General features: G+C 45.1%; 1 protein-coding gene across 1 annotated transcript in view; it reads left to right on the top strand.

The window, feature by feature from the left end:
* Positions 1–15,484, top strand: part of SVOP (SV2 related protein) — a 17,180-nt gene extending 1,696 nt beyond the window's left edge. The window contains exons 2-17 of the mRNA XM_005424104.3: positions 2,068–2,228; positions 3,419–3,504; positions 4,413–4,511; positions 5,764–5,835; positions 6,195–6,319; positions 8,076–8,139; positions 8,676–8,801; positions 9,800–9,928; positions 10,264–10,337; positions 10,622–10,698; positions 11,870–11,977; positions 13,244–13,355; positions 13,579–13,660; positions 13,889–13,978; positions 14,413–15,179; positions 15,418–15,484. Coding sequence (XP_005424161.1) covers positions 2,068–2,228; positions 3,419–3,504; positions 4,413–4,511; positions 5,764–5,835; positions 6,195–6,319; positions 8,076–8,139; positions 8,676–8,801; positions 9,800–9,928; positions 10,264–10,337; positions 10,622–10,698; positions 11,870–11,977; positions 13,244–13,355; positions 13,579–13,660; positions 13,889–13,978; positions 14,413–14,601 — 1,594 coding nt within the window. The 3' untranslated portion in view covers positions 14,602–15,179; positions 15,418–15,484. The remainder of the gene's footprint in view (positions 1–2,067; positions 2,229–3,418; positions 3,505–4,412; positions 4,512–5,763; positions 5,836–6,194; positions 6,320–8,075; positions 8,140–8,675; positions 8,802–9,799; positions 9,929–10,263; positions 10,338–10,621; positions 10,699–11,869; positions 11,978–13,243; positions 13,356–13,578; positions 13,661–13,888; positions 13,979–14,412; positions 15,180–15,417) is intronic.
* Positions 15,485–17,593: the final 2,109 nt, after the last annotated feature.

Genomic DNA, 17,593 nt, shown 5'->3' with positions numbered 1-17,593 from the left:
GGGGCGGCCGGTCCCCCCGCGGAGCCGCTCACAGCCCGCCGGGCAAGGCCATTTTCCCGCTGGAGCTGCCCGGGTGGAGCATCCCGAGGGATGCAGGAGCTGTTTGTTACATAAATTCACTCGTCTCGTTTGGTTTTTTGGGGTTTTGTTTGTTTGTTTATTTATTGGGGTTTTTTTTTTTGTTTTTTTTTTCTCGGCGTGGTTTTTACCACCATTTTTTTGGGTTGGGATAAAATCGTGGGGATTTCGGGAGAGGAAACGTTGGGATCGCCTTTGCAGGGGGGGTTGGCTGTAAATAACGTTGTGCTTCCTCGCCATCCTCCTCCTCCTCCTCACCAGGGAGGAATCGCAGAGCAGAACCTGCCCTGCCAAGGTGGGGTGGGGGGGGACCCCAAAAACCCCCTTGGGATTGGCAGCGTTTCTGGAAAGCTGCACAAGGAAAATGCTGATTTTTGGGATGTGGTTGCTGGATCTGTGCAAAAAAAAAAAAAAAATTTAAAAAAAAGGCAAAAACCCAACCCCAAACCTGATAAAATCTTTGGTGCCTTTAACCCCAGGAATTCCTTCCTTCCTTCCCCCTCAATTCATTCCTTTAAAACCAACCTGCTTTTTCCTAATGCTCCGTTCTCAGGTGTTTTGCAACATATTTCCTATTTATAAATCATGGGCTCTGCCAGGCAGGGCAGGAATGTTTCAAGTTGGTGTTAAATATTCATGAGCTCGTGTCAATGACAGAGCACCCTGTCCCAAAACATTCCTGTTAACTTGGACAGGAACTCCAGCTCTTTTCCAGCCCTTGGTTAGGATTCAGCTTGTCAGGGAAAAGAATCTGAGGTTATTATTTTATCTGAGGTTATTATTTTATCTGAGGTTATTATTTTCTCAAGCTTTTTTTTTTCCATTTTTAAGACCAAAACCTGGGAATACATTCCAAAGTACCTTCCAGTGCAGCTGTTTTGGTGCTGTGAGATTCTGCAAATAAATGCAGCAGCTCCCTGAGATGTCCCAGATGTGAAAAATTTAGCAAATATGGAACAGAAATTATCCCCGTGGAGTTTTTTTCCTTTGTTTGTATGATTTTATAATCTATCCCTAAATTATACACCTGTATTTTTATTTTCTGTGCTGAGGAATGTGGCAATCCTTGCCTGGATTTGTGATTCTCAGTTTTTGTAGGATCCATCACCTCCAAAGCTGGAATGATCTTTGAGGTCCCTCCCTGTGATTCTGGGATAATTTAATTTATTTCCTAAACTATTTCACTTAAATCCAAGGGGTTTTCACTTTCCAAAGGGAGAAAGTTCTGCTGTGCTGGATAAAGAGAAGGAACTTTGAGGATCTGTTCCCAAATCTTTGGCCACAGAAAATTTCATAAATGGGAAAAGAACCTTCTCTGTGGAAAGGGAGCAAATCCCTCTGACCAAACATCAAAGCTGTGTCAATTTAGCAAATTTTGGTCTTAAAATACAGATATTTCATTAATGACATGATATGAAATAATTCTGTTTAAGATGCAAGCAGAGTCACAGAATCATCATCCTGCTGGAAAAAAAAAAATCCATCCATTCAGCTCATCCAATGAATGAGCTCAGTAATTGTATTTCACTAAATAACATTTCAAATTCTGGTGCATTTCTGGAGTTTCTAATCACAAAAACAACTCAGAAAATGGAATTTGGGCTCTTCCTGCCTGGAAATTCAATGACACAGCAATGGCTAATTCCAATTAAATCCAGTTCAATGACACAGCAATGCTTAATTCCAATTAAACCCAGGCACACCAAACATGGATCTCATTAAATATGCATCATTCCATCATATTTTTATGACCTCTGTGGTTTTATAACTTTGTGGATAGCACAATAACAACCTCTGTGTCCAAACCCAAGGGTGAGATCCCATCCCAGGCTAGGACACCTCAAACCAGACCCAAACCCAAATCCCAGAGTTCCCAGTGGAGAATGGAGACAAGGAATGAGGAGAAACCTTGATGCAAAAAGGGATTTCAATCCTCCCCAGCTGGAAAATCCTCCTGGAAGGATCCATCACAGTTTTTTGTGCTTTCAGGGTGGTGAAGTTCCGCCGCACGGGGGAGAGCTCGAGGTCAGAGGAGGATGGAATTTCGGGAGAGCACGAGGTGCAGATCGAGGGGGTGAGGACAGAGCTGGAGCCCGTGGAGCTGGAGGATGGAGCTGCGGTGCCCAAGGAATTCGCCAACCCCACGGATGGTGAGCAGGGATCTCGTTTTGCTGCTGAGAAAACCTTGTGGGATCTCTTCATCCCAGTCAGGCTGGGTGCAGGGGGTTTGGAGAAGTTAAGGATGCTCAGATATAAATAATAACTCAAGGAAATTGTGTTAGAGCTGAAAATGGTGGTTTGATCAGCCCATTCCCTGTGGGGTGCTCTCTGTGCTCCTTTTTGTGTCCCCAGTGCTGGATGCTCCTGTCAGGGAGTTGTGGATCCAGCTGCCACACTGGAATTTGAATTCTGAGCTCCCTCTGGAGCTGCTCACACCTGGCTCTCCTTCAAGGCTGAGATGAATCTGCAGAGTTCTTGGCTCCTCTTTTCCTAGAGGACATCAGGAATGTCCATCTCAGCCTCTGCTTCTGCCTGGAGGCATCACTGCTTTAGGAGAGAGGAGAAAATTAGAGTTTGTCTTAGCACAGTGTGAAAATTTGGTGTTAATCTTGTTTTTGTGCTTTATCCCTTGGATTTTGTTTTATTTTCTCTTGGTTTGTGTTGTGGGGATCTCACAGCCAAAGCTTTTCCTGAGGATTGTCCTTTCCAAGCTGATGCAAATGTTAGAACTGTGAGACTTCAATTGATTTAAACAACTCAAATATCAAAATGTGCTTTTCTTGGTCATTTCATTTTACATTTGAGCAAAGAAATGTGAGACATCTCAAATTTGAGACATCTTTGAGCACCTTCAGCTGGAACAAACTAAAGAGGTTCATGGCAGTGGGTGGGAAACAACCAGCAGCATTTTGAACAGAACCTGGGTTTAAGATTTGTGTATTTTGGAGAAATTCTTGATTTAAATAATGAGAGGTTGCACTGAAATATTCCCTGCAGCTCCCAGCAGTGCTGTGGGCTGGGGCACAGCTGTTTGTCCCCACAGAAAGCTGCACTCCAGTGGCTGCAGGAGGAAGAGGCAGAACATGAGCTGGATTTGTGGGTGCCACACTGATTTACCTCCATGTGATTAAAATATTCTAGGAATAATTCCAATTATTTTGGCTTTGGAAGAACACAAAGATTTTCCTGAGTAGGAATTGTATAATTGCAACTAAGTAGCTCTGTTATACATTTGAGATCTCAGCAGATTAGCCAATTAATTAGTAATGAAACCAGAAAATTCTCTCTCAAGGGCTGGCTTTTCTCAGGAAGGAATCCACTGGAATTGTTTTCTTTGCAGATACTTTCATGGTGGAGGATGCAGTGGAAGCCATTGGATTTGGGAAGTTCCAGTGGAAGCTCTCTGTCATTACTGGATTGGCATGGGCAAGTAATTGGGATCAGGATCAATTCATGATCATCGCTTAGAGAATCTCAGGGATTTCAAATAATTTTGAAGTAAATGTACAATAAAGCAGGAATTTCACTGGGAATTCTAAACTAACAGCAGCACTCAGCCTTGTTGTGAGGGGTAATGATGGATTTGTCTGTGAAGTTCTTAGAAATCAGGGTTTGGAAAACCCTTTAAATTCTCCACTTCAGTTTGGTTTCAAATTAAAAAGGTTCCAGGCTGCTCCTGCAGTGATTTTGCCACATTCCTCCCATCAGCTGCCACCTCAGTTGTCTGTATCAGTCAGGATTGCTGTAATCTCAGTTTCAGAGGAGCAGCAACCCAGCACTTCCACTTTTAACTTTGATATCAACAACAAAAAACTCTTGGTTTGCATTTTTCTGCTCTATTTGTAGCTCTGTGTTCCACCCCCTGTGGTGTATTTCAGGATCCTGATACCTGGAGCTGTATTTACTGGCTTTTGTCCATGTAACAAGCTGGAATCTGCCATGGTTTAGATCCTAAACCAGCTGTGGAATTTGGTTTCCAGGTGATCAATACAAATCCAGGAGTGTTTAAGGGAATAAGTTAAAAGGTATTAAACATTCCTGTTTGAACCCATGTGTGAAGGAGCTGAAAGCTGGAATTTGCCTTATGGAAGTGACTGAACTGTGTCACTGACCAGCCAAACCTCAAAACCTTTGGATTCAGCTCTTTGAATCCTCTCTGCCAGAGTTACTAAAAGTGCTGACAATCAAAAATGAGTTTAAATGTTAAATATTTATCATTTTCTTCAACTACAAGGTGGGAACATCACGGAAATGTCACCAAGGCCTAATATTGACTCCTAAATCCACCTGATTTGCAGGCACTTGTTGATTTTTGCTTTCTCTTCCCCCTGCAGATGGCAGATGCCATGGAAATGATGATTTTAAGTATCCTTGCTCCTCAGCTGCACTGTGAGTGGCGCTTACCCAGCTGGCAGGTTGCATTGCTCACCTCGGTAGGAAAAATACCTGACAGCTCCTGTCTTCCCTGAGCTTTTGCCATCATTGTTATCCAGACATTTTGCGTTGTATCCCCCAAATTTAAATCTCCTCGAGGCCTTTGCAGGTTGCCTTCAGCTTGGAAGTTTCTAGGAGGTTTTAAAAAAAGATTTATAGGAGTTTTTTTAAAGATTGAAGTAACAAAATTCAGTGAGAACTGAGGGCAATTTGCAGGTTTCAGGCTCAAAGTTTCATGTAATTTCCAGGAAAAGTTATGAATTCGCTCAGATTTATCCTAAAATTCAAACCATTTGATTAATTTTTTTAAAAATAATAGATTTTTATTATCTTGCTTGCAAATCTTTCTCTCTCCCCACATCTAAGCTCTCTGACATGCTGAGAGCTCTGAGAGAGAACAAACAGTTGATTTTTGAGGTTGGACTCAATGACATCAGAAATCTTTTCCAGCCTAAGTAATTCTGGGATTATCCAGTGATCTTTGGAAGCAGAGATCCTACAACATCACCTCCAAGGATGGTGCTGTGATGTTGGAATCCTGCAATGCCTTTAGGGATAAGAAAACAAATTTGGGAACCCTTCTCTGAGCACAGGCCACTGCTGAATGCAGGGACTTTATTCCCTGAATTTCTCTTTCCTTTAGTTTTTAATGCCCTTTGTTTGATTGTGTAAAATGGTTCAAATGCTCAGCAGATTGAAATGGTGTCCTTGAATCCCATGAATGTCCCATCCCTGAGTGCAGCTCAGCACAAGAGTGTCACCTCTGAAAAAGCTTCAGGGGTATTTTCTTTCACACTTCAGACTTTTGTAAACTTTTAAGGTGTAATTTTATCTCCATTCAAACCTGGGAGCTGCTGAGGATGGTGGTAGATCTCAACCAACAGCTCCTGAGCTTTTATTCAGGAATATTTTCCCTGTAGCTGGAGAGCTCTGTGTCCTCCAGGGCTGGACTCACAATGGGTCAATACCAGTGTGCCCAGTCCAGGCCAAACTGGGATTGTCTGGGTTGTCACTGATGGATTTTTTAATGCAAAGCTGACTTGAGGAGGAACCTTGTTGCTTCCCTGCTCCAACCCAGAGAGAACTGGATGATCTTTAAGGCCCTTTCCAACCCATTCTCTGACCTCCTGCACATCTCGCTCTGTTTTGGGCTGAAATGTTCTGGTTTCACTGGAAGTTTGTGTTCTGTCTTTGTCACACTGGGATTTTCACTTGTTAAGGGAAAGAATTTTTTTTCCTGTTGTTCCACAGGTGGTGTTTGTGGGAATGATGTCCAGCTCCACCCTCTGGGGAAACATTTCAGACCAGTATGGGAGGAAAACAGTAAGTCTGCAGCTCCTGCTGGGATCTATCCCAATATTTCTGCAGCATGGACATTTCAGTGCAGCTGGCCCAGAGGAGCTGTGGCTGCCTCATCCCTGCAAGTGTTTGAGGCCAGGTTAGAGCACCCTGGGATAGGGGAAGGTGTTCCTACACCTGGAATGGGATGAGCTTTAAGGTCCCTTCCAATCCCAAACCATTCCAGGATTCCATATTCCCAAATGTCCACATGTACAAAGCAGCACTAAGCACATCCAGAACTGAGCTCCTATGAAACAGAAGGCATCTGAAGCTCTGTTTTACACTTTAATTTAATTAAATTAATTTGTGTTACAGTGATTTTTAACTCTTGCTGAACACAGGGCCTGAAGATCAGCGTGTTGTGGACACTCTACTATGGGATCCTCAGTGGATTTGCTCCCATTTACAGCTGGATCCTGGTGCTGAGGGGCCTGGTGGGCTTTGGGATTGGAGGAGTGCCTCAGTCGTAAGTAAATACTCACAACTCCAAACTCCCTCATTTCTCTTTCTTTCTTATAAAATTCTCCTGTAGGACTGAAGTCTTGTTTCTGTTCAGCCACCCCAAACCTTGGTCTTGCTGCAAGGCAGGTCATGCCTTGAACAGCAGGATTTAGAGGCAGAGCTGAGCCCTGAGTCTGATTGTAAAACCCCAGATTATTGCTCAGTCAGAGCCTGAGCTTCCCCATCTCACCCTGAGCTGGAATTTCAAACCCACACAGCCCAGACCTGGAGCACTGGGGGTGCTGGGATGGCTCAGAAGGAAAAGGAAGTGTCAGGATATTTCTCTTATCATTGTGTGGTTCCTTTCACTGAAGAGAGGGATCCATAAATTTTCCACCTGCAATAAATAACCCTGCTCTAGGCTTTTAATTATAAATGTAAAGGGAAGGGCACAGCCATTCTCTCTCTCTGCAGTCTTTTATCCGTACCAATAATTGATTTTTTTTGCCTTCTGGAGGTGCTATTTTGGAGCAGGAGAGCCTGGCTTGCATTGATGGCTCACAGATTCCTTCCCAGTGGCTTTTCCATGGCCAATCCCAGATAAAAACCCAGAGCTGCAGGTGCAGCCCAGCCAGGGCCGCTGGACTGGGCTCACTGAGGTTCTGTGGCTTCATGAGAGAAAAACCAGAGCCAGTTACAAATCTCCAGGTGGATCCCATCCTCCCTGAGTCTGTTTCCTGTTCTGACTGTAACAGGGGTTTATTTGACAGAGGGGTAAACATGGATGAAGCAGGAGAAGTAGCTCCTTTCTAATATCCTTAAGCTGTGTGATTTTGGAGGTGAGTGCCTGGATCTCCATGGACTGAGAGTCATTTCCTCCTCTGGATTGGCTCCAACAATTCCATGTCCTTCTTTTGCTGGGGTCATTCACCAGCTCCTGTTTTCTCTGCACTGCAGAGGGACCTGAGCTACACTTTAAGATGTGATTTGAGTTCTCTAAATCTCTGCTTGGATGAAATATTGTGTGAAACTTTCTGCTTTCCACAAACTGGGCAGCTCCTCAGAGATCAATCCACTCTTTAAGTTAGTAGGAATTTTGTCCTAAACCTCAAAGGAAGCAGGAACAGACTGAATCAGTGGAATGCAAACAGAACAAAGCCAAACCTTTCCAGTTTGAAAGAGATGACAGAGCCTGGAGTGGCTGCTGCCTGAATTCCTCCTCAGGAATTCCTCCTGGAGAAGCTTTGCCATCACTCCTTGGCACAGGCATGAAACAAAGCCTCAGTGGTTGCTCATTGAATCCCACAATAAAAGAATGCAAATTATTTTATATCAGTGACATGAAAGTATTCCCCTCTTGGAGAATTGAACCCTGGCACAGGGGATGGATGGGAATTCTCTGAGCCAGTTGTAAAGCCCTGAAGAAATTCTTTATCCAGCAAGAGTTTGTGTTGAATTCTGATGGAGCACACTGAAAATACCAGATAAAATGGTGTTTCCAATTGGCTGTGAAAATATGAGCATCAAGATCTGCATTTAACTGATGACCATGGGGTCACAAAATCACACAAAAAGAGCAAACTGTCCTCTCTTGTAATGTTGAAAGGTTTGTTCTGGGGTGGAAGATGCCCCAGTGTCACAGCCTGGCTGGCTCTGGGGATAGGGAGAACTTTGAGTTGCTGCTCTGAGTTTGGCAGTTTTATTAAAAGGCAAAAAGGATGTTTGAACCTGTGGCATTTCCCTCTCTGTGCTGACATTTTCCTCTCTGTTCCCTCTTTTAGGGTAACTTTATATGCTGAGTTCCTTCCAATGAAAGCCAGAGCAAAATGCATTTTATTAATAGAGGTGAGTGGGTGCATTCTGATCCTCGAGGGACAAATCCTCTGGCGGTCACATCCTTTCCATCCTCCTGCCTGGAAATCCCCTCAGAGCTGCAGCCAGGCCTGGCCTGTCCATCTTGATGGAGCTCCTGAGCTCTGGAACCAGCCCAGCTCCAAAAGCAGCAAAAACTTTTCCTGTCACACTCCACTCTTGGTGTTGAATTTTCCTTTTTCCAAATTATTTTGCACCCAGGGCTGCAGAACGAGTACAAGAGGGGCATTGGGTGTGCATGATTTTGTGGTGAAATGCATCTCAGTGATGGATTTGGAGAGCTGACAGCTCCACAAATTCAGTGCTAAATTCAGCTCCACATCTTCATCCAAACCTGTCAAAGTCACTCAGGGCAAAATTTTGGCCTTGGAATATTTTAAGGCAGAATTCACACGCCTGGAATTTCTCTCTCCAGCCATTCCTGGTGAGCACAGCCTGGAATGTTCCAAAGAAAAAGCCTTGGGAGCACTCCATTCCTCATTTTTTTCTGTTGGTTTTCCCTCTTGCAGGTGTTCTGGGCCCTTGGGACAGTGTTTGAAGTGCTCCTGGCAGTGGTGGTGATGCCCACGCTCGGCTGGCGCTGGCTCCTCATCCTCTCTGCCCTCCCACTCCTGCTCTTTGCTGGCCTGTGTTTTGTAGGTATTCCTCATGGGTTCATGGAATTCCTGCAATTCCCATTCCTTTACCCAATTCTGTGACCCAGCTGAAGGAAATCAGGGCTGTTTTGAGCTCTCTGGTGGTGTCTTCTGTGAAATAACTGAAATAATGACCAAAAAATGCAGTTTCAACAGGGTGCTGGGAAAAACATTCCAGGGAGAGTTGTGTTGATGTGACTGTAATTTCTGCAGGGCTGGAATTTGGTGAAATCAGACCTGGAACCCTCTCTGATTTAATTATTTTGTTTCAACTAAGCTTAGTGGAATTAACATTTTATCAAAAGATGTTGCTATTCCCCTAAATTCTCTTTAGATTTTGTCACTTCTAGAATCAATTTCCACTTAAGAATCCTCCCAAATCAGGGATAGGATCTGCAGAGTGCAGGCCAGATTCTAAAATTAGTTAAACCTGAGCTTTAGTGATATATTTTATTATTTATTAGGTGATATCTTTGCCAATCACTCAGTCTCCTCATAGATAAATATCCTTGTCACGTGGTTTAGCAGCCTTTTTTATTCCTTAGTTTTTCAGGAATACCTGCAGTTATCCAGGTGATCACAAGCTTGTTCTAAATTAAAAGGAGCCCAAATCCATAAATTTTATTCCATTTTATTCCAAAAATTCCATAAATTTTGGAATGCCAGGAGCATCTTGTTATCTGCCCTGGATGCTTTGCCATTCCTACAAAGAAAGAATAATGTAAAAAACCTGCAAAAATTCCCAACATCAGGGATAAACCCAAGGGAATGATAGGGAAAGGGTTCTGAGTGATGGGGAAAGTGGGGGGTTGCAGTTTTTAAAGCCTGATGAGATGATTCTTGAAATTCTTCATTGGAATTCTTCCAGCTTAGTTCTGTAATCCTTTGTTATGTGAGAATCTGCTGGAGGCACTGAGATTCCCCCAAGGAAAATCCCAGATTTGTTTATTGCTGGTTGTGACACCCTCCTGTATGTGTGACCTGCTCTGCTCCCTTAGTGGCTGCCAGAAAGTGCCAGGTATGATGTGTTATCTGGGAATCAGGAGAAGGCTCTGGCCACTTTGAAGAGGATTGCCACAGAAAATGGAGCTCCAATGCCCTTGGGAAAACTGGTGGTTTCCAGGCAGGTATGTACAGGTCTCAGAACAGTGAAACTGAGGGGGTTTGTGAGCAAATCATCAATGTGCTGTTCAATTGTAATGTCTCAGCTAGGCAGAAAAAATGAGGTTTGATCATTTAGGCCTTTTTTCCACTGAGGAAGAGTTAATTTCTCATTTGGAAGTGAAAAGCAGCTTTAAAATGGGCATTTAATGTTCTTTAACCTCACTGTTATTAAAGAAAACCAAACCTTGAGGTTGTTGAAGAGCTCAGGTCAGAATTCCTGGATCTGAATGCATGAGACAGGATGAAATCTGACACTTCAGCTGTCCCTCATCACCCAACTTCTGCTTGTTCCCAACAGGAGGACCGGGGCAAAATGAGGGATCTTTTCACCCCCCACTTCCGCTGGACCACGCTGTTGCTCTGGTTTATTTGGTAAGAAAAAACCCAAAGGTTCAGTGCCAGCACAGCTCCAAATGGGTTTTACTGAAGGGATTTTACTCAATACAGCTACTTCCCCCTCATAAAAATACCAACCAAACAAAACCCCCCCCCAACCTGTATTGATTTGTAATTTATTCAATCACCCAAGCATTCCAAATCAAATTTCCCTTTAATTTTCTGAATGCTGAAATAGCATTGAGGCAGGACTTTTGATTGGTGGTGTTTCTTTTAAGTTGGAGCAGCTGAAACTTCCTCTCTCATTTGCTTCCTTGCAGGTTTTCCAATGCTTTTTCATATTATGGGTTAGTTTTATTAACTACAGAGCTCTTCCAAGCAGGAGATGTTTGCAGCAGTGAGTATTGCTCCATCTTTTCTTTTTAAATATGTCCTGTTAAAACTGCTGGAATATCTTTGATTAGATCACCTTCTGCTGGTGGTTTGGAAAAGGAACGTGGCTGAGTTTTAAGTTTATTTTATTTTAAATATTTCCTCATCTCTGCCAAGTGCAGAGAGGTCCTAAAGTGGTTTTGAGCCCAAAATGCCAAACAGCAAGACAACCTTCAAGGCAGACCTATTATCTGTTCCTCTTGATAAAAAAAAAGTGATTAAATAAATAGAAGTTTGCAGGTTTGACAGGTCTAATTAGTTCTGAGAGAGAGAAACTGCTGCTGTGGAGCTCCTGGGTTCTCAAGATGGGAAAACCTGCTGAGAAAAAAGATAATGGTGGGAAATCAGCATCCTTTGTGTTGCAGAATTTTTTGTGGGGGGAAAAAGAAGGTGCTTTGACTGAGTTAAGAAGAGGCTTGAACAGTTTGATTCCCCAGGGGAGGAATGATTGCTTTCAGAACATTTGTAATTAGGGAAAACTGCCTGGAAGTTGGGAAATGATAAAAGGTGGATGAGGAGTGTTGGAGCAGCCCCAGATTCTAGGGCTGAACAGCAGTGATGAGCTCTGAGAGCTCTGACTCAGGTTTGCCTCCCCTGAGGAGAATGCAGCCCTTAAAAACCCTTGTTTTTATAAGGACATGGGGTTTTTCAGTATTCTCAGAGTGTAGGAAGTGTTGGGATCCCAATTTGTGGTGGGAGAAACTGAATTATTGGAGTTAATTCTGTCCTGAGCCCTGGACTGGAAAATAATTCTGGCTGTACAGCTGATAAGGAGGTGAAATTTTCACTGAGCTGAGACATCCTGTCACAGAAAATATTATAAATGTTCAGTGTTTTCAGGCATAATCACCAAGCATTGCTCTTCAATGCCCCTCTGACTCTTGAATTCCATCCCAGCAGCACTGCAGGCACTCAGAAGAGGAATAACAATAAAATCCAAGGGGCAGAATCACTTGAATTTCTGTCCCTAAACAACTTCCCAGAAGTATTTTAAAGGATGGTGGGTGCAGAATCCAGTCCTTCCAGCCCATCCCTTCCCAAATTCCAGCAGTAAAAATGAGAGACCCAGCCGGAATGGTAAACAGGGAAGAGTTTGCTTAAAATATATTGAATATTTGTCCTTTTTTTCCCTGCAGTATCCAGCAGAAGGCAGGAAGTAAAAGCCAAGTGCAGCCTGACCTGTGAGTACCTGACAGAGGAAGATTACACTGACCTGCTCTGGACAACCTTGTCAGAATTCCCTGGTAAGGAGCAATGGGAAGCTCCAGGTTTTCCTTGGAATGGCTCAGGGTGTGGCAATGGGCAGCAGTGGGACTGGGATTTCTGGCCTGATGCTTTCCACAGCACTCAGAGCTCCTTGCTGTAGCTGTGGATTCTCCCTGCCCTGGGATCACTCCAGAAAAAATCAGTCATTTCTCTGGAATGGCCCCTCTGTGTGTTCCAACCCAGCAACACTTCAGGAGGAGAAAAACCTCAATCCAAGGGGCAGAAATACTGGAATTTCTATCCATAGGTGACTTTCCAGAAGTATTTTCAAAGGATAATGAGTACAGTGAACCCATGGAGAACTTGCTCCCTAAATCCCTGTGTCCAGCCCCAGTCCTGATCCTGGTCCTGATTTTCAGGCAGTTCCAGCAAATTTCAATGGACAGTCTGGCACAGGATAAGCACAATAGTGTGAAACAGCCATTGGTCCTTATCTCCCAGTGTTAATGTGATTGAAACAACACCAGAGACAGGGATCAGGATGTTTTCACTCTCCTGGATCATCATTTCAGGGCTAAAAGCTCAAGGAGAAGCCATTTAATGAATGATAATTTGCAAGTATGACTGAGAAATATGCACAGTCATTGCTAAGAGGAGTGTGCTGCCAAACAGGAATTTTGGGAAAGATACCCAGGAAAAAAGAGTGGGTGCCTGGAGTGGTGCTGTGGCTGCAAGGTCTGGTTTGATCTTCACACATACTGAGGTGGGAGTGAGAAATATTGACAGGGTACCTCTGGATGTGACACTGATGCTGGAATAATCCTCACTCCTGCTGTGCATCAGCTTTCAAAAGGATCTGGGAAAATTGCATGGGAGGGAAGACTTAATAGTGAGATTTACTGAGCTTGATCTATTTCCTACAGATCAATAATTTGGTGAAACATCTAAATAAGAACAGAAAGAAAATACCACATTCTAAAGAGCCTTTAAATCCAGCAGGGAACAATGGCCAGAAGTTGAGCTGAAGTTCTTTTCTTCCAGTGAGCCATGAGCAGGTGTTTTAGGCATTCCCATCAGTAATCCCTGGATGGGAGTGGGAATTTGTGGATTTGTGGAGCAACTGGGACACAGAATTCCTGTTTTCACATGGCACCAGCAGCAATCCATTCCAAAGCCCTGCCTGGGGCCAGCAAAGGACTGGAAAGAGAAGCCAAAATTTCCAATCTAAACCCCCCAGGCTGTGTTAAATCTGCTGCAACCTCTCTTTGCTTGATTCCCAAGGGTCTCCTGGTCTCTTCCCACAGGTGTGTTGGTGACCTTGTGGATCATCGACCGCATCGGCCGCAAGAAAACCATGGCCCTGTCCTTCCTTGTCTTCTCCTTCTGCAGCCTCCTGCTCTTTCTCTGTGTTGGAAGGTGAGTCCAGCACAGGGAACAAGTGGAGTAAAGGATTTCTCCATGTCCTCTCTTGGTTGTGGTGGGAGAAGTGGGAGTGATGGTTTCAAAAGGCGTGGGATGGTCGTGGCTCAGCTGGAGAAGGATTTAAGGCTGGGGTTGGGTTTTCTCACCAGAGTTTGGGAGGGAGCTGAAAGTGAAATCCAACTGAACCCAAACTCTGCTCTCCTCTTTCTCCTCACAGAAATGTTCTTACTGTGCTGCTCTTCATTGCAAGAGCTTTTATTTCAGGAGGATTTCAGGCTGCCTATGTTTACACTCCTGAGGTAAGGGGTTGTTGTGGTGATGGGAATATTCAAGGGGAGTGAGAACAGGGTGGGAAAGTCATTTGGATGACCTGTTCCCAATGGACCTCACCCCAGACTGGAGCTGTAGATCCCATTGTCATTGTCTGACAGAATGTCCTGTGGCACCATTTATTAATTCCCATTGATTTAGGAGTGGAAGGAGGAAAACATCCCACTGGGATTGATGAGATTATTTTTTTTCCACAGGTTTATCCCACAGCCACACGTGCTTTGGGCCTGGGAACGTGCAGTGGAATGGCCAGAGTGGGAGCCCTCATAACCCCGTTCATTGCACAGGTAAATTCCTTCTCCTCTGAGACTGGACACACAGGAAGCTTGGATTGATGATCCTGGAGGTTTTTTCCAGCTTTAGCAATTCCCTGATTCTATGAAGGTGATGTAGAACCTGCTTTTCTTCCACTATCCCAGGTTGCTCCAAGCTCTGTCCTTGGACATTTCCAGGGATGGAGCAGCCACAGCTTCTCTGGACAACCTGTGCCAGGACCTCCCACCCTCACAGGGAAGAATTCCTTCTAAAATCCAGTCTAATCCTGCCCTCTGAGAGTTTAAAACCACTGTCCATTTTCCTGGCACGATCTATAAAATCTCCCTCCTTTCCAGAAACTTCAAATTAAACTTTATAGCCAATACTACGATTAAAATTCCTGTTGCTCCACCAATGTATTTCCATGCTGAGGTGCTGTTTTGCATTCCCTGCCTTTCTCCTGCAGGTGATGTTGGAATCTTCAGTCTATCTGACTCTGCTGGTTTACAGTGGCTGCTGCCTGCTGGCTGCCCTGGCCTCCTGCTTCCTGCCCATCGAGACCAAGGGCCGTGGCCTGCAGGAGTCCAGCCACAAGGAATGGGGCCAGGAGATGGTGGGCAGAGGATCTCATTCCCCAGGGGAATCACAGGAATGATGGGACATGGAAACCTGCTGGAAGAATGAAGGATAGGAGCAAGATGTCTCACAAAACCTCTGAGCCTGAAGCATGGAAAGCTGACCACCATCACTGCCATCCTCACGTGTCAAACTGCAGGAGTTTGGGGTTGAACCTCAGCAAATTGTGTTTTCTGCTGCTCTTTGCTCACACTCATAAAAACTTTTTTGGATGGAGAGGCTTTTGATCCAGATATCCTTGGAAGTTTAGCAGGAGGGGTTTCTCTACAGTCTGTCGTGCTTGCATGGTCAGCTCTTCAGCTTAAAACGTCCTGTGCCAAGCAAATCCAAGTGACTGCAGCCCAGCATAAGCTGTCATTAAAACACTGAGCTCTTGATGCCTAAAACCAAGAGGTTCATCTTCAGTGTGGCCCTGGCCTGGCACAGGGTGGATTCCATCCCTACCACTATGGATTAAATGCCTGCCTTGCACTTTTAGCCATCAAAACCATCACCAAAATGTGATTCTGTCAAACCAACCCAGGCTTTCCAGTTGGGTTTTGTTTCTGGAGAGTGGATTGCTTGGAATTTGATTCCTGACTGTTTCTCCCATGCCAGGTGGGTAGTTGGAGCAGGGAGGGTGGTGTTGCTGCAGAGCTGGGACCTTGTAGCAGAAATGTAAATCACAGAATCATTAAGGTTGGAAAAGACCTCCAAGCTCATCGAGTCCAATGCATAAATCCTCATGTTTTGGAGCAGAATTGGACTTCTCTGGCATTGCCAGGGACCTTGAGCTCTCTGTCTCTTGCTTGGAGTGAGGAGGTTCTTACTCCTGGGGTTCTCTGTGTGGATCCAGGTGTGTTCCTGCTCCTTTTCCTGGGCACATCCCCATGGTGGGGTAGCCCCAGCTGCTGTTGGGATGGAGCCACTCCCTGTCAGAGTTCAGGTTGGTCAAGGAGTGTCTGCAGAGGAATGTAGCTGGAATAAATGAACAAAACCATGGGAAGAGCCCAGCCCATCTGCAGCGCCCTTGGATGAGGAACATCCCTCCTTCAGGTGTGGCTTCTCAAGGGATGATCCTGCTCTTGTCAGGGAATGTAACAGAGCTCAGGTGAGGACAAGGTGAGGACAAGCTCCTCTGGTTTGTCACAAACCTGTCCCTGGACACGAGTCAGGTGACAGAGTCTGTGTGAATGTGTAGAGATCTGAGATGTGCCTCAGTGGATGTTCAGGATTCCAGACCTTGGGACACACAACCAAACGTGGGTGAGATGGACTTGGTGAGGCTGTGGGAGCAGTGGGGGTTTGTGGTCTGTCTGACAAGTGACTCACCTGAACACAGGTGAATGTGCAACACGTTTTTACACTTGAACATTTTAAGTATCTTGGGAAGCAGGTCCCATTCCTGGGGTCAGGAATAGGTCTCCAAGTCCATGTTTGGTGCAGTACAAGTGAGCACTGTGGGGCACAGCTGTCACTGAGGGTCACAGCTCTGAGGTCACTCAATGCTCCACCACGTGCCAGGCTGCTCATTTGGAGACTGAGGGGAAAACAGAAGTGGAAAATTCCTTAAAGAAAACCAGGGAACTCAGGCTGATGGAAGAGGCCAAAGAGGTTGAAATTGTGGGGGAGGGGGATTTCTGCTGACAAGTGAGTTTGCCAAGGCACCAAGTGTCCATCCAGTCCCAGTGGAGGATGGTGACTCAGTGAAGGATTCCAGGAATGGTTGATGGAAACAGACAAACTTAGCTTTTCCCAGCGAGATGAAAATGAATTCAGCTCCCAAGGGATCCCTGGGATCCCTGGGCTCAGCTGTGGGTGGTGGCACAGAACCCTCTGTCCCTTCCTGCTGGGTTGGTTCCCTTTGTGTCCCCTGTCCCTGTGTCCTCACACTCCACCAAAATCAAGCTCCAGTTGATCCCAGTAAACAGACAGGGCTCTCATGGCACTGACACCAGCCACAGCTCATCTGTTCCCCTCCTGCCAGGCTGGAGTTGGGTCATTCTCCCTGTGTGCCTGGAGCAGAGCCAGAGGGATTTGTTCCATGGAAGACCAGAATTCCAGAGTGGTTTGGGTTGGGAGGCACCTTAAAGCTCCTCCAGGCAGGGACACTTTCCACTAGACCAGGTTGCTCCAATCCCCATCCACACCTGACCTTGAACACTCCCAGGGATGGGGAACCTCTGCCTTCACTTGGAGTGGCCTCTGATGTGCTGGATATGGGACACAGCAGTGAGGAAGCAGATCCTGGATGGGTTTAATAAGATATTACCCCACATGTGTGGCCAGAGAGCTGGAAAAGCTGCTGGAGCTGGGACCTGCTGGAGCTGGGTTCACCCCTCAGTGACAGCTCTGACATTCCATCCTCATCCTGCTGCTGCTGGAGGCCCTCGAGGCCATTCCAGTCCCCCAGGTGTTTCCATGCTTCCTTCCTTGGGCTTGCCATGAGCTGTGTTTGCATCCCAAAACTCTGGAACTGAGCCTGGGTAGAGGTGACAGAGAATCCAAAGTGCAGAACAGGCCTGGCCTGAAGGAATTCCCCCCACCCTGGGCCAGTTTGTTAATCAATGCCTTGAGTTAAAATCCTGCTGTCCTGGGGTAATGTTCACATCTCACTCCATTTTTTTCAGGTGAATATTCAGCAGTTTTAAAGAATTGCATTCAACAGCCTTTAGAGAGTTTTAGGTGAAGTTTCTCTGTTCATGCACCCCTGGATCCTACAGATAAACCACTTCCCAGGTAAAGATTTATTTAGGGAATGCAACATTTTCCATGCTGTTGAATAGATCAGTTTTAACCTGTGACATTTATAGTGTTAACCAAAAAATGGAAGGCGTTTTTGCTTTTCACTTTTTATGAATTCTGCACTAAAAAAAAAATCTATTTAAGGATAGAAATACCAAGATTGGTGTTGCTGGATCTTTGATTTTGTTAAAGCTTGATCCAAAGCTCACTGAAATCTGGGGAAATCTCCTGTGGATATCCCTGGGCTTTGGATGAGCTGAATGAAAGGGAGAGGCAGGAGCCCACCA

Source organism: Geospiza fortis, unplaced genomic scaffold (assembly GCF_000277835.1).
Source record: "Geospiza fortis unplaced genomic scaffold, GeoFor_1.0 scaffold145, whole genome shotgun sequence".
Lineage (NCBI taxonomy): Eukaryota > Metazoa > Chordata > Aves > Passeriformes > Thraupidae > Geospiza > Geospiza fortis.
This window is presented reverse-complemented; position numbering and strand designations above follow the sequence as displayed.